Source organism: Opisthocomus hoazin, chromosome 15, assembly GCF_030867145.1.
Source record: "Opisthocomus hoazin isolate bOpiHoa1 chromosome 15, bOpiHoa1.hap1, whole genome shotgun sequence".
In the NCBI taxonomy this organism is placed as follows: Eukaryota; Metazoa; Chordata; class Aves; order Opisthocomiformes; family Opisthocomidae; genus Opisthocomus; species Opisthocomus hoazin.
In genome coordinates, this window is record NC_134428.1 from 13271525 (window position 1) to 13294076 (window position 22552).

Sequence of the window (22552 nt, forward strand, 5' to 3'; positions counted from 1 at the left end):
GCTTCCTCCAAGCACTGGCCGTCAGACCCAGTGGCTCAAACTCTTAGTGTTGACTGTTTTTTCCCTCCTGCTTGACCTAAAGAGGCAAGGAAGAGACTAATATGACTCTCCAAAATTATTTGTGTAGTGTTTTCAATTAGAACTTATTTTGCTTTACTAGAAAAGCATACTCACTCCAGAAGCACAGTCACAAGGACTACACGTACAAAGCACATATATGCCACGTGTACACATACCCAGTCAGGATAAAATTGCACTTTGTGAAGTTCACAAGGAAGGAAGTAATTTTTAAAAGTTCATGGAGAGCAATACCAGTTTGGCAGAGTCTTCTGAGATGCTCTGAGAGCAGATGCATTTGTGAAATTTTTCCCCTTGACTTCATACATTATCAAACAGCTAGAAGAACTCTAATCCTGCTAATGCACAGCCAAATACCATCCTGCCAGACCCATTCTTTGTGCCTCAGCCTTCACCCTCTGCCACCACCACAGTGTGTACAAAATCCAGTCCCACTCATCTCCTTCACAGACTTTGCATCAAGGCAAACACATGCAACAAGATGCCTGCAGACACCAGGGCTCATGAAGAACCATCGGGAAGAGAGCAGCCTGGCTAGAGGAGATTTTTGATCCCACACAGAAAGGAGAGGTAAGAAGAGTTCAGTGCCCAGCAGAGCCTGTGTCCTGGCTGCTGTTCACATCTGAATCACCTCTGCCTGCTTGATGCCACATCAAGTCTATCGCTCTCCCTTCTGTGTAGACATCACAATCTATTTCGGCCTCTGAAAGCACGAGATGCAGAGTACCCGCACGCCCCATGGAGTATGTGAACTGCAGATTCCTGGTGTTTTGAGACAGAGGCCTTGCCATGCTGGAACTGCTGGGACATCAGGAGGATGCTGACAGTTTCTTGAGTCTCTGGCTGAAGTTTTCATGTGCAACAGCCCCTTGGCAAATCCTCCCTGGTGGCACTTTCATTATCAAGTGTGGCATGACTCGGAACGAGACATTTTCTTCTGTTTTTCAACCACACAAACTCCACATACTCTGACTGCAGCAGTGGGGAGACCTGATCACAGTTTCTTACGGGTTTCTGAACAGACTGATTGGGGGGAATCACTTGGGAAGAGTCAAAGAGGAGAATTCTGCACTAAGCTGCACGCCAGTAAGATGCAGCTGTCCCTACTGATGAAGCTGAGAGATCAGAGATGGCATCCCACAGCATTTGAAAGATGCCTAGACAACTGCACTGGGCTTCAGCATGTTTTTTGTTGTTTGTTTTTTTTTTTTTAATCAGGACTCATTTCCCCAACAGAGAAGAATGCAACATTTTGAGAAAACCTGCAGATTTGTTATCATCTTGTATTTGTAAAGATAAATGCACTTGTATACATTTCTTGGTCTTTGTCTCAGAGATGTAATTTCCTTTAGGAACCAGAGAGAAGGGAAGAAATAGTCCAGATACTTAACATGCTTTCTAAAAAATTAGGCAGGTGACAGCCACAGGAACTCAGTGTGAACAGGACATCCCAGGAGGCATAGGCAGCTGTTGCCCCTTCCTGACTGAGTCCTCCCCTCCCCTGCATGGTGATGGCACGCCTGTGGCTTCTACATACCTGGGGAGGTTAGAGGGAAGGAAAACAGTCCAGAATTTCAGTACCAGAAGTCTGAACATGGGCATGAGCTGGAGGGAGAAATTCCACAAGCAGCGTCTGACCATTTCCACTGAGAACAGGACTTCCCTACTTTTCAGCTTGCATGCTATATGGAGGGATTTGGAAACAGGACTACGTAGGCTCTCCTGGGCAGATTTCTTGCTACTATGTCAAAGCTGCAATTCTCTCTACAAGACTCAAAAAATGAGGGCTAACTCAGCCTCCGCAGCCTTCCCCCCAACACGCAGCGTACCTTTGGCCCCTTCCCCATGTCTGCCAGCCAACTACTGCTTAATAATCACAAGCTCAAAGTTAAAAAGAAAACTGAGACAGGGAGGCTAAACATCACTGTCATCTCAAAACACCACGTACCTGTCACAACAGCATCAGCAGCACGCTTTGGGTATGTGCTGCTCTGTGTGTGCTGCCTCTGTGAGATGCATCTGTGCAGGACTGGGGATCCCCGTGGTCCTGGCTATGGCGCGGGAACAGCTGGCGCTGGCAAAGCAGCCCATGTCCACGGAGACATGGGACCACGCTCTCTGTCTGCCCGCAAGCTCACCTCCAGATTGACTGTCACATATTTGGTTACACTTCTTCCAATGAGGCACACTTTGCTTTCTTAATAAAACCCCTTTATTCTCGTCTGCTGCATCCAGAGGCATATTTCTTCCTGATCAGTTAAACAGTGTAGGTTTTCACAGGCAAAGATTTTATCCATTCAGCAGCAAGTGCACTCACTAACCTGGCTGCCAGCACATCATTACCACATTAATCCTCTGGGTCAGCTGTGCGAAGGTAAGAGGCTCCAAGAGATCTGCTCTCTCACTGTTTGACTTTGGACTGATTGTTTGCTGAAAAACATTCAGAGTTTTATAAAGCTCTCTTCTTACAATAAAGACCAAATGGGGCTGAAGTTGTTACTGTCTTGGTAGCAAAATGCTCTCTGTGGTCTGAACAGGACAAAAAAGCCCCTTAACACCAACATTACAAAAGGAAACATAAGAGCTAAAGCATTCAGATAATTGGTTTACAGGAGCTGAAACATCCTGGCAGTGTGCCTTAGAGGATGATTTACTATAGACAGGCACAGACCCACAGTTCTGCAAGCGCGGATCATTTTTGCTTCATTCAGTAGCATTTCCACTGCCTGCCCTGCTCCAAGCACAGCGTGTGCCAGCCTGCCATTGCCTACCTGATCAGCCAGTGCTACTGCTGGGAAGAGGAGAGATCCCGAATCTGCTCATGATTCCTAAACGCATTTCAGAACTCTGGTCCAAATGAGATGGGGAGGATGGATCTGCACGTGTAAATACATCGCTTCAAAATCGGCCACTTCTGATAGTGCGGATGAAAAAAATCCACTTTACTTCAAGAGGAAGCTGGAAAGGTTCTTAGGGGGAAAAAAAAAAAAAAATCTACAGAGGGTTAGACTAAATTCATGGAAATCACATCCAGCTCAGAACTCCTGATGAGGGTTGAAACAGTTTGAGAGCGGGAGGGAACGAGGGAAGTTCTTACAGTCTTCCCCAGGCATTTTCTTTCAGCCAGTGCTGGAGACAGGAGACCAGGCCAGACAGACCTCATGCCTGACCTGGCACGGCAGCTTCTGCATTCCTAGGAGAAGGCTTTGCATTCTTCGCTCCCATGTCCACCCGATCTGCACAAGAACAACCGTCCTGCTGCAAACTGCTGGTTTATGGCCTGTTTCAGGCAAGAGGTTTCTCTGCACTGCAGACAGTTAAGACCTTCAGCATGGCAAGAATTTCTTTTTCTTTGTTTCTCTGACAAAACAGAGTCTTAATCCAAATGCCATCACTAAATCACGGTTCGACTGCAGGGAAGTCCATGCATCTACTTTATTTGTGTAACAGCTTCACTGATCTATTGCCAGACACAATAAAAGTGATTGTGAATTTTTATTCACTTTGACAATGTTCTTATTAAAAGTTCCAGCCGATAAATCAATGTATTCTCTTAGTCACAAAAGCAAATGATTAGTGACGTGTGGATTTATTATAAGCAGCCCCATGAAGGAGACTTGCCTGTAATTCTGACGTTGTAATAACAAAACAGGTTGTAGTTCCACAAACCCAGCAAGCCAGCATCTGTTAGTTTGGCGACTATCTTCCTAGCCATTTATTTTCACCCCCATGCCTGCTCCTTCCCTGTACAGAAACCTTCCTGGCTTCCTAAAGCTGGGTTTGCTGTATTACTGAAGCAGAAGCATTGAACTCAGCAGAGATACAAGCTCCACAGCTCATTACAGCTTCCTTCCTAACCTGTTACTGCCGATTCCTCCTTGTACAAGAGCAATAAGGGTTCGATTTTCTCTCTGTACCACAGGAGCTGGCAGACTGTCATATCTCCGCCAGCTAACACTCTTGTCTGCTCCATGGGATATTAAACTCTATACCTTCAAGTCTTTTAATTGGCTAAAGGAATAAAACCAGAAGCAATATTGTCAAAGCTGCATTTAATTTGAATTTTGCTGCATCTAGACAACCCGATGAAGGGACTCATGGGTGAAAGTGTGTTGATTTTTCTCAATTATACCAAGTGGCCTACTAGGAGAGATTGTCTCTCCCCGAGAATCTTGCCTCTATAATGACAAAACACACTGCCTACCTATTACAGACATAGGGAGGAAGTCTTACCTTACAATACTAATAACCTGGAAATTAGAGATGTGAAACTGAATGTGAACTAACCACAGCAGACCATTTCTTCTTAGTTTGAGAGCAAACATGGCCCAGAAGGCCCACCAGGTAAGAAGGCACAAAGCTTCGAAAGAAAGTGGTTGAAATATCTTGAATTGAGTCAAGGGAAAAAAAAGCAGTAATTAATACAAATAATATTCTTGTTATGCTGCCTTAATAATTAAGTATATTTTAAAAACAAACCACCTGTGCTGAAGAACATGTGCATATTCTTGGTGTGTTTAATGACAAACAGACAGTGAGTGTTCAGGCCTTATTTTCTATAGAAGCTGATGCACCTGACATTAATCTCAGGTCCTGACGTGTCTCCAGCACTTCAGCTGGTGAGGGTCACACAGTCAAACATGGAACCTCACTATTGATGAGGGACCTGAACCAAAGAGGCCCGTTTACAAAGGTGGAGAGGTGCAGAGCTGAGCCTGTTCTCAGCGCGAGCATTGCTTGTCGCCTAAGCAGGCACTTTGGATCAGGCTGGAGCTCCTGAGGGAAACCTTTGGCTTGACTGGTGTCTTGATGCAGTCCAAGCTTTTGATCCTACGTTCTGGAGAGATACGAATGGGCAGGACTGAGCGAGCTCACTCTAACACTAGCAGCAGAGATATCCTAAGGCTGAGTTTTCCTAAACAAAAAGCACAAGCATTTTGAACCAAAGCCAGCCGTAGGGACAGAGAACTCACTGTTAATCTCACAGTGTAGCTACAGCTAGAGCGACTAGGCGACTTGCCCAAGGTGATGATGAGTAACCTTAGTAAAGCAGAAAAGTGAGCCAACAATCCTTCCCTTAGTTGAACAATGTTTGTATCCATCTCTGCCAGCAGAGATTGCACTGGATCACTGCAGGACTGAAGTGCTGCCAGTTAGAATGGGGGAATACAACCTCACTCCTCACTCCTTCTGGAGGACCTGCAGGAAAAGCATCTCAGAAGCCATCTAACATACCTGGAGCTGCTTCAGTAGTTCACAGCAGGTGAAAGGCAAAAAGAGGACAGAGCGCTAAGGGAGGCTTCCAACTTACACAGAGATCAGGAGAGTAAAGACTGGGAGTGTGACTGTGTAGACAGCAGACAGCATGCTCAGAGTATGCAAAGTCAGAGGGTAATTATCTGCCAGAAGTAGTTTACTAAACACCAGGAAGAGACCTACAAAAGTGCAGAAAACAATCTAAACAGCATGGCAGAGAAAACATCTCAGGGATTTGAACTGTTTGCTTTAGGTACGACAAGCTAATGTGGAGTCTCCAGTAAGTGTAATTAATTATAAAACAGCTCTTCCTAGAAAACATTCTACTTGCAACAAAATCTATAACTTTTATAATAAACCTTTTTGCTCCTAAAACTGATACTAATAGCTGGCTCTGGCCACAGCCAGTACCTGTATCACTAGGTTATGATGTCCTCTGAGATGAGGCATCAGACAGCTGCGATCACCTCCAAAGCTCTAAAAATCACATACAAACCTTTCCTTGAGAAACTGCAAAGTAAAAATTCTTGGTGAATATTAGCGTTTCTAGCACTTTTCAAGAATTTTCAAGTTTTATGAAAAACAGAGGAACTGAAGATAAAAATGCTTGAATATTTTGACTTGAGAATGTCAGCTTCTTGCTCTGGTCTCAGTCTGAGAGGGGAGAGCAGAATTCAACTCTGAAAAACCACGTACTTGCAGTTTATCTAAGTAACAGTTTCCAGCAGAAGTAGTGGCACATGAAATTACCCACATGGGCACTTCATCTAGATCCCAGAGAGGCTTTAGCTGATGCTCAGAATCACTCATCACTAACAAGAATGCCACGGAGAACTAACCTAATTTTTTAGTTTCATTTTGCTTGACTACAGACCAAGCAGAATGTTTCTTTTCTCACTTAAGTGAAACACAGACCCTCAGACAGTAATTTCTCTGAGCTGCTTCTGACCAGGGCCCTGGTGGAATCAGCAGCCAGAGGCTGCAGCTCCACTCCACATAAACAGCAGCAGAAGCCAGACATCCTTCCCCGAAAGAAATAACTCAGGTGTGTTGCACCCGTGACTGTGTCGGTACAGGTGGCTTTATGGACTCGCTGTAGGTCTCCTTTTGAAGAAGACCCTATTAGAATGAGTGTCAGAAGCTAAAGGGAAACAAATGCTTTGCAATAAGAAATAGCACTACTTTTCTAAGGCTTTGTATAAAGCTACTTCAGAATCCGCAAAGCAATACCAAGGAAGAATTTTCCTCGCACAGTACTTGTTTCAGTAAATAATCCTTCATTTGCTTCCCTGAAAGCACTATGGTTTTTCCACAAGACACTATCCCCTTACAGCTCACAAGAACTGAGCAGTGCCAATGTGCTTCAATGATAACAGGGTCTTCTTACATTTAAGGTTACTCAGATAATTCCAGAATGCCCTTCGAATAAAGGCAACCAAGGAAAGGTTAAGATACCTTGCAGTAGTGCTTCCATGGTGGTGCGCTGCTTCATGATCTGCCTGTCTTCCAATTCACTATCGGATTCTTCATCCTCTTGAATCTCTACATCGGAATCATCATTATCTGGTTAAAAAAAAAAAGCAGTTGATAAATACCACTCAAGCCAACCCACAACTCAGAATAGGAGCTGGAAGTAAGAGGTGCTAGCAGTCTCTACCTTTGTTCAGTTAAAAATACAGCTGCAGACAGAGCATTAGCTCTGCTGACAAGCACAGGGAAACACCCAATGTCCACATTCTAAGGAAGGCGTTCTTCTACACCTAAGTGCCAAAGATGCATACAACATAAACAATTGTCTTCGGACAATCCTCAGATTGTACCATAAAGGCACTGCTCTAAATACACTCTCTGGGTATGAAGCATATGTACAGTCAGAAGGTGTTATCTCAGCAACTGATTTAAAGATAAAAATATTTTAAAAGCATTTGGAAAATGTAGGCTCATTAATACATCTCCTAGTCTTTTACCCTGACATAAGCAACATCCCTTTGCCTTTCATTTAATCACAGGTTAGAAAAGCACTATGAGCAGTTACAGCTAAACCCAAGATTCCTGGACAGACAAACAAGCAAGCTTCCCAAGATGCAGGACCTTCTTCCAATACTTTCATAATCTGCCTTTGTTTTCTTCCTCCTAGCCAAAATAAAGTCTACTTAGTCTGTTATTCCCAGTTCCCCAGTCACCAAATTGGAACAAACCTAAAGGGCTTAGATTAAATCATCCTTCAGATGTTTGACAGGATGACAAAAGCCTTCAGATACTTAGAAGTGCCTGGAAATAAAAGGGCAGACTGTCCTCCATGTCAGCTGTATGAGCCCTACCTTGAGGTTCACATGCATGGTCAACCACACTGATTCTCCTCTGAGCCTGTTCTGAAGCAAAACAGCAGGTGGAAAGCTGGTGCAGAAGTGTGTGGAAAGTTTGGAGCAGGCTCTGCTCCATTTAAGTCCTCTTCTATCCCATGAGCTTTTTCCCCCTCTCCTTGTTCATGCCAGCCTGCTTGTGCAAGCTCCTTGCCTCACTAAGGCCAAGCTCTGCTTTCCACCTACTGCCTGCGTGTGATTATTTACTTCCCTCTTCAAACACTCCATCAATGAGCCAGATCCTCAGCTCCTATCATCTTACAAACGCTTCTCACTTGTGTAGGGATGAGCCCCTCCACACCAGCTGATCCCGCAGCTCAGATGCTGTGTGGTGGCCTGCCTCCAGCAGCTTATGGAATCAGCCGTGCTCTAAGAAACCCAGCAGGACCCCGGTGTGAGGTCAGTACCTAGCACAGCAGCAATAGCTGTTAATTATTTAGAGAAAACAGGCAATTCTTTCCCAGGTACATTTAATTACACACATGTCTGAGCTGAAAATGGAAATAACTACTTTAATTATGATTAGTAATGAGCTGACACGTCTTTGCAATATTTAATTATTGGACAATACACAAATATTAGACATTATTCCACAATCTTTTTTACTGCAATATTAAGTTAATGACAAAATATAACAGCAAGGGATATATTTGATACCCTGGTAAGATTACGAGGCTCCAGTAATGTTAACTACATTTTCTATTTGTGTTGCACTTTCTTCTTTGGTAAGTGAAGGAATCACTCATTGCTGTGTGACCTGAATACTGTTTCTGTTTACCTGGTATTCAGGAAAGTGAGGTTTTGTTCAGTCCTTACCCAGGCAAACTCTTTGGGAAAAGCCACATGGAGCCTAAATAAAGGATTCAGGTTAGTGCTCTGTATGTTAAACAGTGAGACTCTCTCATCTGTGATGACTCACTGCTACTACTAAAATGCCCTCCTTCTTATTTTGTGGGTTTTTTTTTTTTCCTTTTTCTTTTTGAGCAGCAATTCCTCCCTTTCAGGTTTTGTTATTTGGGCTCCTGTTACGCAGCACTGCTGGCCAGAGCTGAGGATGCTGCAGAGAGCCCTTATGCTTACTTTGACAAAACACTTCTACTTCATCCCCATTAGCACTTTCTGCTTCTCGCTGGGATCCGCTGAGCGTGAGCTGCCAGCTGAGATGGTGACTAATGGAGCCAAAGCCCTCCACTGACAGCCCGAAATGGTAAGCCCAGCTAACACCACTTTGGGGACAGGACTCGCAGAGAGGCACAGCGACGCGGTTCTGCTCTGGTTGGGGGCATGGCTGTAACAACGTGGGGCTTAAGTTTTACATTTTGCTTTTATGGAAACCTTTTTTTTTAAAAAAAAAAAAAACCTTTTGTGGTAACAGACTCTCACATATAACGTGTGAAATATATAACCCTTGGGACAAAGCCGCGTTAAGAAGACAGTAACAAACAGGAATGAATTTGCCGTCGTCCTTCCGCTGCACAGAGCAGTGCCCTTTCCTACCCACCCACGCCGACGGTTTAGTGCTCGCCTGAACCACGTGAACCCTTCCAGCTCCCTGTAGCGCACTCCAGCCATTTCTGACCCATTTCAACCCGCAAAAAGGAAGCTCATTTCATCATATAATTCCCCACCGTATCTTTCTGTTGGAAAGTGGGACTTGCAGGAAGATCCCACGGCGAGTAAGTGCCTTGCAACAGAAGTGATTGGAGGCTGGAGGGCCCCAAGCTGCTGCTTTATGAAAGAAATGGTTTAAACGCAGCTCTTTTCCCCCATGGCCCTTCCCTCAGGTTCGTCACTATTCTCAGTCCCCTCTTTCTCACGCTATTTCTTTTATCCTTCTCCCCCACTAACTCAGTTGACGTAACTCTCGCCTGTCAGTGACGAAGCCCACGCGAGGATGCCACGGAATACCTCTGGCGAGCCCCAGGAAAGCATGCCGTGCTCCCCAGCTCCACCTCTTGTCCTTTAAAGGGTGCTTGACAAGCCAAGCCAGTAGCAACTCTATGCATAACTTTCATTTACGCTTTTAAAAATCCTGATTACCCTCCAATACAAATGAAGAGAAGATTCATCAGGGGAATTATCAGTGTATAAGCACAGTGTATCACTTTTCCTACTGAGGTATGACTTTGAAACAAATCTTGTTACGGATCTATGGTGAGAGTCTGGATTTTCTTTGAATAGTCTAGCTGGAATTCTGATGCCCATAGCCCAACACACAGGTCAGTACAGTGAACGCACGCCAGAGCATCAGGAAAGTGACAGCTGGAAATGCAAATTCAGCAACGTTAAGATTTCTGCCTCCAAGCCTCCAGCCCACCACTTGGAAAGACATCGAGCAGCTTTTTCACTTACAAAAAAATAACTGTATTGCTCTAACCCAGCTCAATGGCTGCTGTCACCAAACCTTGCTCTGTGCAGTATACAATCCGAGCTATCATCAGCTGAGCAGAATCGTGCTGAGCCAAAATCCCAAGGACACGGAAGCAGAGCACATTGCTGAAAATTAATTTAAATACACAAGATAAAGAGAAGCTGAGTACAGGCTTCTCAGCAGCATTAAACGGCAGACTAGTCCAACGCTGTGTGTAACCTGTCCTAGCTACAGCACTTCAGCGTTTCACCATCCTACATTCCTCACTGTACATGCCCAGTGGGTCCAGTTTTCAACAAAATATGCTTGGTATTCATAAAAGACAACAATTCAGAAAGTTCCATTTAACAGCATACAGAAAGAAACTACTTGTTGCCCTCAGAGAAGTCACAACTACATCTGTAATACTGCATAACAGAAATTACAATGCATCAATTCCAGGGAGACAAGGAACATTTTTAATGTAGAAAATGCAGATTTTTCTTAGTATAGCATAAATCAATGACGATAATAAAGCATACTACTACAAATTCTCACGTACTAGTACATGGAGTACAGAACACATTCTAATGGAGCTGGCTTAGGAGATTTGCATGGGTTTACAGGAAGATTATTTGACTTTTCACAACAAACTGCTATTCAGCAATCCACGTGCCCAAATTTAGGCCAACTTAGCTGAACTTAAGGCTGGTATTTTAACAAGCTCCTGTATTTTCACTACGAAAAGGTAATCAACAGAACTGTGTTTGGCCCATTCCCCCACTGCTGTGAGTTACTCCACTGCACAATGAATACTGGCAAAATATCCGACTACCTGAGAGGGAATATACTGGGATTTCGAACTCCACTTGCTTTACATTTCAACATTTCCATTTTATAAAGGTGGGTTTCAGTCAACTAAATGAGTCTTCTTTAAAGCAGTCCGGTACCCCCTAGTTACAACTGAAAAACACTGCTCTCAGAAGATGCATTATTTGTTCCAAAGCACACCTACTGTTTCCAGAAAAAGCCAGAACAGATACCTGGACTGATAATACTACATTTAAATGATTTAATTTTTGGTAATTTGCAATGCTTGAAGGAAAAACAGCATGATTTAATAACTTACCAGTGATTTAATTACAGATTTGTTAGTACGCATAAATATTCAAGTAAACATATCCAACTGTAAAATAAGAAAGTACTGTGGTGAAGATAATGAGCACAATGGGTACAGTTTATTGATATGCTTTAGAATTAGATGTAAGTGTTGTTTAGCATGTTCAATTTCATAATAAAATCACTGCTTTGAAAACACAGGCACTGGCTCCACAGCAATTACTGGATTCAGCAGGATGTTGATTCTGGTGAAAAAACATCATGAGACAATCAAGTGGGCAACTGACAGCCACTTGATCCAATATAAAATCCCTTTAACAAATACCATGAAATTGTAGAACAGAAAAAAAAGAAGGGAGTGGACTGGGATTTAAATGTGACTGAAGGGAGGGTGAAGTTCAGCACCCACTTGAAAGCCTCAGCTCTACGAAACCCATGCTCGTGTCTCACCAAACTCGGAGACACCAGTTGTGTACATCAGCCTGAATACTTCCACACGCTCAGCTCTGCAACTTGAACAGGAAGAAATCCTTTGATATATAAATAAATACATATTAAAAGTAGGGAACATCCTTTGTCCTTAGCACAAAACTGATCTTTAAGATAAATTCATCCTGAGGTACTGAGAGCTACTGATCAAGGTCCAAGCCCCTGTGGCTCCTACTAACTTCAGCAGAAAGCTTGCATGTTCAGACCTGCGTATACTAAAACTGGGCAGTAACACACCAACAAACACCAACCAGCAGGTTGTAGAGGTCTAAGTGCACGGTCTTACCTCGCTTGGTCATTTTAAAACGGTCATTTGCTACAGCATCCAAACTCCCATTTTTAACAGTAAGGATGATTAACCAGCGCCCAGGGAAGTAACAGGTCTCTGTCACTTGAATTAATTAAAAACAACTCTTAATGACAAGCTCCATTTAAACTGGGATTTGTAGTTTTGGCACAGGAATAAAGTAGCTGAGGTATTTTTTGGCCCATTTTATAGAGAGGTCATATTCGGTGACCATAACTATTTCTAATGAGCTTAAAAGCCAAGGATCCATCAAAGTACTATTAAATTAGAACAAGAATTTGCAATTATTTAACAGGCAAAACACAAGACTATTGTGGACAAATTCCAAGTGTCTGTTACAAGACGATGGATGGTCTGAGCATCCGCCTGGAGACAGCGCTGATCATTAGCAATACCATCCAGGCATCTCGCCCCTGCGGGAATCACCCAGCGACTCACTGCTGCACTTCAAATGCCGCAGTTGTTGCAATAGGGCTTTTTGTTTATCTGCTGTCAGGTTTTAAAGCATCAGTTCTGGAGGAGAAAGGGTACAAGAGATTCAGTGCAGCACCAAACTGCAACAGCGTCATGCGATTTGCTATCCAAAGCACAACACCTATCTGCTCTGTTTAACTGAGCAAGACGACAGAGCTAAGCACATTTTGCTTGGATGTCAGGAAAGAAAGAGTTAGCTCGGCAAGCAGAACTGGCCAAGGAAACACTCTGGTTGTGAACCGAGCAGAACTGAAGCTCTTCAGGAGCATCAGTTAATCTGCTGAACACTATTGAAGTAGTGCAAACGTCAAAATGCGGTGTAACATGGATGTTTGTTCATTCTACAGACCAAGCAAGAGTATGCAGGGTGGGCTGACTGGAGCGGCACACCAGAAAGCGGAATAGTCAGTGAAAAATGCAGTTTTACAGCAAATACTTTTGCAAACTGAAATAAAATCCTGGGCATAGCGTTACCCAAAAGAAATACAGGAAACATTTTGAAAAATTCAACGGGTTTATTTTCATATTTTCAAAAATCTTATAATGTAAGAAAACACATGTGAAAAAGCACATAAAAAAGTGAGAAAGATCTGTAAATATAATCAGCTGGTCAGGCTGAAAAAAAAAACGTATTTCAGTCTAGAAACATTTCCATTTGTTACTTTTTGTTCAGCAAACATGTTCTTTCAACCTTGGATGAACCTGAAAAACATCTTGAATTTCTGCTGCGGTCAGTGACCTTTCTAGCCCTCTCCTCTCACACCAAACCATTATCAGAGCAACTCTCCATGTACCCTACACCTGACAATAGTTCTATCAACAGCCTTCACAGTGCTTATTGAAGCAGTGGCTAATATAATGTTTTAAGAGTCACTGTGCCACTAACCACAAGGAAACCAAGCCCCAGGTTTCAGTCAACTGGCATTTGTTACTTTGCACCAACCTCGGATGTGCCACAAGGGCAGCACGCTGTGTGAAAAACACCACATCATATATTGGTTTCTCTAAGAGCATCTCATGTGAAATAAAGATTACAAAAATAACAGCTATTTACTTACCGCTCATCACAAAAAAACATTTCTGTACCGCTGCAAATATTTAATTGCATATATTTTCATCATGTAAATAATACTCAAAGCCCGACCTGCATCCAGAGTTCAACATCTTTATACAATTTAAGAATGGGTTTTCATATAACGCAGTGTTAGCTTTTCTTTTTTTTTAGTGCAGTGGTTTTATGGGGATGCTCTGTCAGAAAGAAAAGACAACGTACAATGTATGCTAGCAAAAGAAAAAAAAGAACCAAGGTGTTTCTGAATTACACTGAACAGTTTTACAAATTTTCTGCGAGTACCATGACCATATCCACGGGCTTTCTATATTCTTAACACAGACTTGCACAATTCAACCCACACTTCATGGCTCTGCTTTACAAGAAATAGGATTTAGGTTTCTCTGGTATTAGTTCAGCCTGAAACTCAACCTAGAGCTGTCCAGAATTCCTGCAGCTTCTACTGCAGAGAAATTAAATGTTAATTTGCAACCCTTCTTACAAAATTAGCAGGAGATAAGGTCAAAGGATCCAGACAATAAAAGGACTGCATTAATTACAAAGGTAGGCAAAGGTAAGAGTGCTTACAGTGGGAGAATGGATGCTGACTTTTATCAGTTAATGGAAACAAATCTATCACCAGATTCCAGCCTATGCTGTTCCAAGAGCCTCATTAAGTGTTTTGCAGCTCCCAGGTGCAAAGTGTAAGGAGAGTTAGAGAACCTTTCTTTTTCCTTGCAGGAGGCACTGGCACCGTGCTACCCCTCTGTGTAGGAAAGCAATGAATCTGTTCAAACGAAGCTCACCCCTCCATGCCAGACCTTCAAAATTAAGCCAGAAAGCCTTAGGATACTGGGAGACATCAGGCCAGCCTGCCTGCCTTCCACTGAGCAGCGCTGCAAGGGACTAAAGGTTCTTCTTCAAGGACAAGGTTAATCCCTTCATCTCCAGAACCCACTGTATGAGCAAGACCAAGTCAGATCAGGTCCTACTTTAACAGTCCTGTGAGCAGGTACAATGTATTTGCTGGTTTGAATGTCCAGGGAGCAAAGCCCAGAGTTTTTTGACAAAGTGAAGATTGAAGAGAACTTACGGTAAAAGCACTTTGCTTTGTGTGGGGTCATTCCGTAAAAATGCAAGTGGAATAAGGTAATAGCTTTTCTCCCGAAACCCACCTTAGAAAGATCCTTCTGATGGTAAACAACACCCATCTTTAATCTTCCTTGTGTCTGTCTCATTAACAGGAGGATGTAGCATGCAGAATCTCCAAACACAGGTGATAGGAGGTTTAAGAACTCATCCCTGTAGCACTGTGCGCCATCTCCCCACCATACACACAACTGTCACAGTGGTGGTCCATAAAATCACTGACTACCACACCAAGGTTGTAGGGCACTCGGAAAGCCTGGAGGGCAGAGACTCCATCTCTTATCCTTCTATTTTCCTGTGCTTCCTACATCTAGTGTGAATTTCACAGTTAAGCCTTGGGGCAGCTTGGGCAGGCAAAGGTGCTCAGTGATGCTGAATCAATTCTCCTGCAGTTTCTTTGTTTCTTCTTGTGCAAAATACATATTTTTCTTCTGAATAGGATGCTAGGATTAATGTAACCATTCTGTAAACAAACCTCTAATGGGCACTATGCCATTTAAGACACCAACCTCTGCATTCTCTTACCAAAGCAAATCTCTTGGTTTTAAATTGTATAAAGGGCATCATTTAACTAATAATGAGAGGAGGAGAGTGGGGTCTGGTCTAAGGACAAAGCATAGTCTGGTACCTGATCATTATATGTTAGCAAACAATGGTCTCAGAGAGCTTTACAACATTTGATAAATTAACCTTACAGCACCCAGTAATGAAGCCGTGCTCCATGTTCGTGGCTTGGGAAAAAGGCTCCGAGAGCCAAATTTATTGTCTCAGTCACACCTCTGCAGCTCTGCAGACTTCCGCACCGCAGGCAGATAAAGGCAGACTGCAGCTGACAAAGATGACTTGATTTTCCAAAGTTAGGGGACAGTCAATAAATGAGCCAGCACTGAAAAACAGGATCCTGATGCTCTTATCACTAGAATAATTACTAATTATGACAATTAAGTACTTGAATAAAGATGTATTATGGCAATATTTTTAGGTCATTAGAAGTCATAATCGTGCGTTCTTAGGTGGCAGTTAAATCACTCACTGAGAGGCAAGGTTCATATTATTTCAGTTATGCAAAATGACTAATAGTTTTCCAAGTGAAAATCCACAGACGAGGAGAAAGCAGGTCAGCAAATTGCCACATTATATTTCATAATGCTAATTACTGATGATAAATATTCTTCTCCTGTTGAAATTATTTACCCTGGAAACTGTCAGATAGCAGGACCTGGACTTTTTCACTCTAGTAAATCACTGAAACAGGTCCACATTCTTGTATTTATGTTAGAATTCCCACGTTTCAGCTAAAACATCTTCACTTTTTACTGCATTGACATAAAAAGATGATACCAAAGACGGGCAGAAATGAGTGAATTTCCTCTTTCATGAGCTTGCTGTGAAAACCTCTGCCAGCAAACAAACTGAAGCGCAACTTTTATGTCCTTACTCAATTTCAGCTTTCATGAACTCCTTTTGAGCCTGAGAATTAACTTGCCTTTTATTTTTTCCCACAACCATATAAAAATGCACATATTTCAATATTAAATTCACAGGGGTAATTAATGAGGAAGTTCTTGCTGATGCTTGCCTCAAAAGGAGCAAAGTCTGGTTTGTTAGCTTTCTGCAAAATCTCAAGAGGTTATTTTTCCCTTCTGATCCTCAGCTAGAATTCTAATTAATTAAGAGTAAGTTTAAAAAAAAGAAAAAAACACCCAAATTTTAATTGCATTCACCTTTTGCAGGTACACTAAAATCAAGCAAATGCAAGCTGGCAACGTGGACCCCACTTTGAAGATTAGTGACAGTAAAGAGCATTTCAAGCTGAGACTTTTTCATCTGTGAAAGTTATGATCCAATAGACACACCCCAAAGAATTAACCTGAACACATAACCGAATTCCATGCCATGCAATGTGGCAGGCTAACTGCTGAGGACAGAAATTTTATTCCAGTTCTGCAAGGCACACCAGCACATGTGTAATACGAGGCAGCCACGCAGTCCCACAAACCATTGAGACTACTCACCTACATGCAAGCATTTTGCTGGGTAGAATCCTCCAACCAAGTTTGTTCGCAAACCAGCCTTTCATCAGCAATCCCACCGTGCTGGGACAAGCGCTGTGCCCACAGCTAGCCCGCACACGCTTTGATAATAGTAAAATGAAGCCTAAAATCTGCTCACTGCAATTGCACAGCATGCTCAGTCAATGACTGTTTCCACCCCTCAGTACCGCAGGTAAAATGTACAAGGCAGAGGAGCACTTCGCAGAGGTGAGGTTCCCTATTTCACTGTTGTCCTTCTAAAGTTATTATCACCCCACTTCTTCTAATATAGCCTGTTGACTCTGCCATCTATCCCATGTCCCCTCCGCTTCAGGCTTGTAAGTGGATACTTATACATAAAGTAGCCAGTACTTCACATTTTTTCTGCTCATAGAAGTGGTGAAGAACTCCCACTTACTTCCACTCTTCAGCAGGTGCTGTTCCTCTTCCTTCAGCCTGTTCTGCATAAGACGTAGCATGTTTGCTGCTTCCTGTGAGAGGTGAAAACAACTGAATTAGAAAAGCTGCCACATTGCCCAGTCAAGTAGCTAAATGGATAGTCCTATAAAAACAGTTAAGGGCATTCACAGGCACAATGAGCATAGAGAATTTCAGCATTGCAAATATTTTATGAAAAAAAGCTCTTAATTGAAACATGGGAGCTCCCACTTGTGTTGCCCATGAGGGTCAGGATATAAAGCACGTACTCGGGTGAAACGGAGCACTGAAAGTCAACCATACATTCCCACCAGCTGAAACCTCAGTTATCATATTGAAAATGAGCTCACTTGTCTTCATCCCACAGAAAGTTCTCTAACAGCAGTAATGAAAGGGGCTTTCTGTGGAATGCAGTCTTTGGTAGCTGTTTTCAACTAATACTTCACTAAACATAAGAGGTTTGTGAAATGACTGCAGCTTCCTAATACACAAACCAAACTAGAGCAAGTTCACACATTTCCGTGCATGCAGACAAAGTGGGAGCAAAAAGCCCCATCAATAAACTGGAGAAGCAGCGCCATATCCTATACTATAGTACTCCAGTGCAAAGCAGAACCGTGACAGCAAGACGGCACAAGGTGGTTTGTTGATTTTCTTCTTTGACTACAGCAGGTTGTTAGATAAAAATATGCTGAGAAACACTACTGTAATGACAATATGATAAAGTTATGACATACGCAGTTAAGAGCAAATGGAAAAAGCTAGGCAGGACAGTGGTTGCTGTGCTGAGGAAGAGAAGCAAATCACAAGTCTCAACCCATTCACATGAAGGCCAATGATAATAGAAAATGTGACAAAAAAGCCCACAAGGACTCAGAAAATCTAAGTCTTGCACAGTCAACCGAGTAAGAAATGTGACAGCCCAGAAGAGAAGCAGCAGGCTGATGGTAGCGGGGCAGTGGCCGTTAAGACAGAGATTCTTATTCCAGCATAATAGATCAGTAACAAACCATGGCTGGCTCTGTAGACAGAAACTGATGAGAGTAATTTTAATCTTCTAGGATGCACGCACTTGCTGAACATCACAGAGCAGGTAGACTAAAGGGACTATTTGATTGCTGAACACCACAAAGCAATTGTAGGAGGTGTTTCACCGAGTTCATGAAGTTCTCCACCCAATTAGGACTAAAATCTAGCAAAGATAGCAAGCGACTGAATTTTAGGAACTAAGGTTCACTATTCCAATAGCAGCATCAGACAGAAAAAAATATTTTTAGTGACATCGAGTTTAAATTTGGGTAATATTAATGGTGAATACCAAACTAACTATGAGAAAGTAGGTAAGATATGGATGCATACAATCAGATACAGATAGAATCTGCAATACTAAACAGGTGGCAAACAAATGATGGAAGGATCTAGCCACAAATTTTGCTCCTTTTAGTCTCTTCAATTCTACTCACGCAAGACAAGTAGATGGGGAAGTTAATTAACTGTGGATTGAACTAAGATGTTTCTGAGTCTTTTTCTATGCAAAATATGCACATAATTAAAAACACCAGTTGCTTGTACATGGTCAAATCTGCACATTTACAGTGCATTTGTGGCAAGGAAACATGGACTCAGTCGGAATATCCATAGGACAGAGGGGAGAAAGTAACAAGGGCATCTGAAAATGGTTGAACGGTTTTAATGTTTTCAGGTGGAAATGCGTATCCATACCTATGGCAATAGTGTCCTAGCTGAGGAAGGAAAATCTCCTCCCAACAGCCTCGAGGCAGCAGCAAAGCACCAAGTCCCACCCAGCACACACGGGAGTGGCTGGCACGACGCATCAGAGCTTGGCATAAACGTTTGCATCTTGGGAGTTGAAATTCATGCTGAAAAAGCTTGTGGAGAAGATGCTAACAGGTGGTAAGGGGAATTGATGTACATCACCTGTACCTAGTGAGAAACCCAGGTCAGTGCCTCTCTCAAGGCCACAAAGGGAATAAATTCTGATCCAAAAATCTGCTTTGGACAACTCTGCAAAGTGTCTGCCGTAGAAACTCTCCAGTACTAATAGAGACAATGGCCCTACAGAAGCTAGGAAGACTGCTAATGATTGCTTGGGATTGTAGACATAACACTGTAAAACATATAGAAAAAAACATAACTAACAGAAATAACACAGGAGGCATGACAGCTTCCTCGGCTATAAAGCAGAATGGTCATGATGCAAAATCACACCGAATGAGACACTCCAATGGCAACTTGCAATAACATACACTACTGAAATCCCTGAAGTGATGGATCTGTATTCTGCAGGGAGAAGCTAGTTCCATCTGCAAGAATGAAAAAGGAAAAGACACAAGCATATTTTTATAACTGGTTTCATGTAGGTTCAGAACATTTTAAATATCCTATTTAGGAAACTGCTAATCTTTATTAATTCCTTCTACAAGGAACGAATGATAGCGAGGACAGAAGAACACAACCGAAGATTAAAGGAAAGGGAAGATGCAAGGATGCTGCGCATAGTGCAGTTATGGTCAGTGGGCCAATAAAGGTTACCTGTCTTCTCTCCATCCATGCTGTTGACCACAATATAAGTGACCTCCACACAGCACCAACACATCTGCACTCTGCCTGCAAACCTGCCCAGCTCAGTCCCACTGAGAAAGGCAACCACTGCAACGACCACCATCTTCCATCCCTCTCCACGTTAGCAAAGCCTTTTTAAAGACTGATTAAAGTGAAATGAATGTGGATGTGATGCAAAATTTTCAGAGGTTTCTAGCTACCAGTGTTTCCGTTGGTCTCTGTAGCATATGCCCATTCCAAGGCCTCCATCTGCAACAGGGGGTCCCAACACTTTCTGACTGAGCCTCACAGTTTCTATCTTCTTTCCTTACCTCCTCCTACCTATCTGGTTTCTCCCAGTCAATCATAAGATGTAAAGATAGTCAGTGACTTAAACAAGTCTTTCCCCCGCCCAGGCAAACATTTACAACACAGCCTTCCACTGCTGTGTCCTTGGGACAAATGGAATAAGTGAGGAATCAGTCGTCCACCTGAATCTCAACCCCATGGGCTGTTGCAGCCTACACAGTGCATATGGCAAAGAAAATCCAGAGGGAGAAAAAAAAGAAGGGACATATCCCAAATGTCATGGGGACAAATTCATACATGCAGAAAACATTTTTAAAATGTTCATGGACCAGTAAAATATTGGGTACAGACATAATCACTGCCTAATACTGTAATTCCCGGTGCAAGTTAAGACAGTTGAAGCTGGCAATCCAAATCCAGCCAAACAAGCAGCCACCCTCCCCTGCATCCCGGGGCCACTTGCTCCTTCCCTTTCCTCACCCTGCTGGCTCTGGTGCAAGCATTTGTGCAGCGACACAAAAGACACCTGGTGAAAACTAACCCATCAAAACAAAATCAAGTCAGGCAAATTCTCCACTGCAGTTCAGCCAGCGGTTACACAAAGTCTTGACTGGAAGAAGTCAAGACGGGGTGTTGCAGTTGTGGGAAAAACAGCAAGGGTAAGAAGATGGGGTACAGTTTGTGTCAGCTTCAGTTCTGGCTTATGGACTTAAAATACAAGAGAAATGAAGTCTAAGAAAATGGTTCAACCATAAAGATGAGCCACTGCTCTCCCTCTAGCCTCTTACTTGTGCTGCTGCCAGCAGCTCAGCTGACCTGGTAGCAAGCCAGCCCAGAGACTTAACTGGCAGGAAAAATGTTCATTTTTTACTGGTTTAGGTTTCTGAATAGCTCAATGCATGGTCGGTCAAATTCTGCTGTCAGTCCAATGGAGCTGCTGAGACTGCACATCACCCCTTTCAACAGCAGCCCATCACTCCATCAGTTTAGCTGTGCTGCTACAAAAAGCTTATAAAAATCTGCAGCACCAAAAAAGAGCAGCCTCAAACCAGTCGGAACCAGGATAGCATCAGTTAAGTGCTGTTTATAGTCCTTAACAAGTAAGTTCTTCAAAGGAGGGGGCAGAAGCGATGGCAGATCACATATCTAGAAAGTAAACAAAATTTATCATGTCATTTTCTGAAGTTAGGTACTCACTTAAAAGAATCTACAGAGAAATCTTAGATCTGTTAAATTAGTGACAGAATTACAACAGCTTCGTTGGTTTAACATTTTGGGTTTAAAAACTATGACAACTTTTAAACAGCTGAGCCGGTGGCAGCTTCAGCTTCTCTTTCTCCCTGCTACCTTTAACGACTGCAATCAACAGGCTGCATTTTTTGGCCTGACTAGCTTCCTCCTTCACTGCAGACACCACTCCCCACACTTTACATTATCCTGCAGATGTGATTTACATCAGCTCAGTGACAACAAGACCATGCTAACCAGAGACATTTTTCTGTTCTAGACTGGCCACTTCTGTGTGACCCAGGGCTTCCGAAATGTGCCAAGGGAGAAGAGCTAAGGGTGTGACGACTACAACGCTGTGGATGCTCTTCCAACACACAATGTCATGTAGCAGACTTTACTAGATTAGCACTCCACACAGAACAACAGTCACGTTTTCTTCGTGGAGTGGCAGAGTGACAGCTCCATGAAGCAAGAGGTGTGCCTTGACCTTGCAAAGCACCCACGGGAATGGCCTGGGTGCCTCAGGACGCTGTGCACCCTGTTCAGTCTCTCCAGAAAACAAACAGAACTGAAATGCCACAGGCAAACATTGCACGGATCTTACTCTACAAGCTAACTTTACGCAAATAAGTGGCAGCATACACTGTGGAACCACAGTGTCAAATTAACACAATTAAAGTGCCAGCTAACACAAAACCAAAGCCAGTCTGCCCCGTCGGAGGGAGCTCCCAGGCCTTTCAGGACAACACAGATTACTGAGACTGAAAATCCTGCTTTAGAGGCAGACAGATCTCTGCTGAGATGAAACTTTTCCTCCTCTGTCTCACACAGTATGCAGCCTTTTCTAGGTGTAAACTGGCCCTTTAACGAATAATCGAATCAATCACTTTGCAACTCAGAGCAGACAGCCTAGTGAAATGGGCAGCAAGGCAGGACTTTGTTGCTAAGGCTTAGACCCCCAGAACAAGCCCGGCTCCAAGGGACCTTCAGAAGTCCCCAGCCCAACCTTCTGCTCAAATCAGGATCAGCAGCGGGATCAGATCACAGTGCTCAGCGCTTGAGCTACTGGGTCTTAACAAACTTCCAAGGAGACAAACCGATCAACCTGTCTGGGAAGCCTGACACCTGACTATCCAAATGCTGAAAAAGTTTCCCTATATGAAGTCAGAACTATTTTTCCTTCCTACTAATTTGTCCATGTCTTTCAGCATAAGGGTTTGGTTCACCTTAGCCTCCAGTTATGTCACCAGCTTTCCACAGCAGTCATCTTCTCTTGTGACACAGAAACACATGGTCTATATACAGTCAATAGTAACAGGACATAACGAATCTTTTTGTTGACAT

At 43.0% G+C, this 22552-nt stretch overlaps 1 protein-coding gene across 7 annotated transcripts in view; it reads right to left on the bottom strand.

Moving 5' to 3' along the window:
* The window catches only part of CLUAP1 (clusterin associated protein 1), a 71070-nt gene that overhangs the window by 7332 nt on the left and 41186 nt on the right, over positions 1-22552 (bottom strand). For all 7 annotated transcript variants that reach the window (XM_075436360.1, XM_075436361.1, XM_075436356.1 and 4 more), the window contains 2 exons: positions 17088-17160; positions 6790-6897 (listed from right to left, as the gene is read on the bottom strand). In XM_075436360.1, the coding sequence (XP_075292475.1) occupies positions 6790-6897; positions 17088-17160 (181 nt within the window). The remainder of the gene's footprint in view (positions 1-6789; positions 6898-17087; positions 17161-22552) is intronic.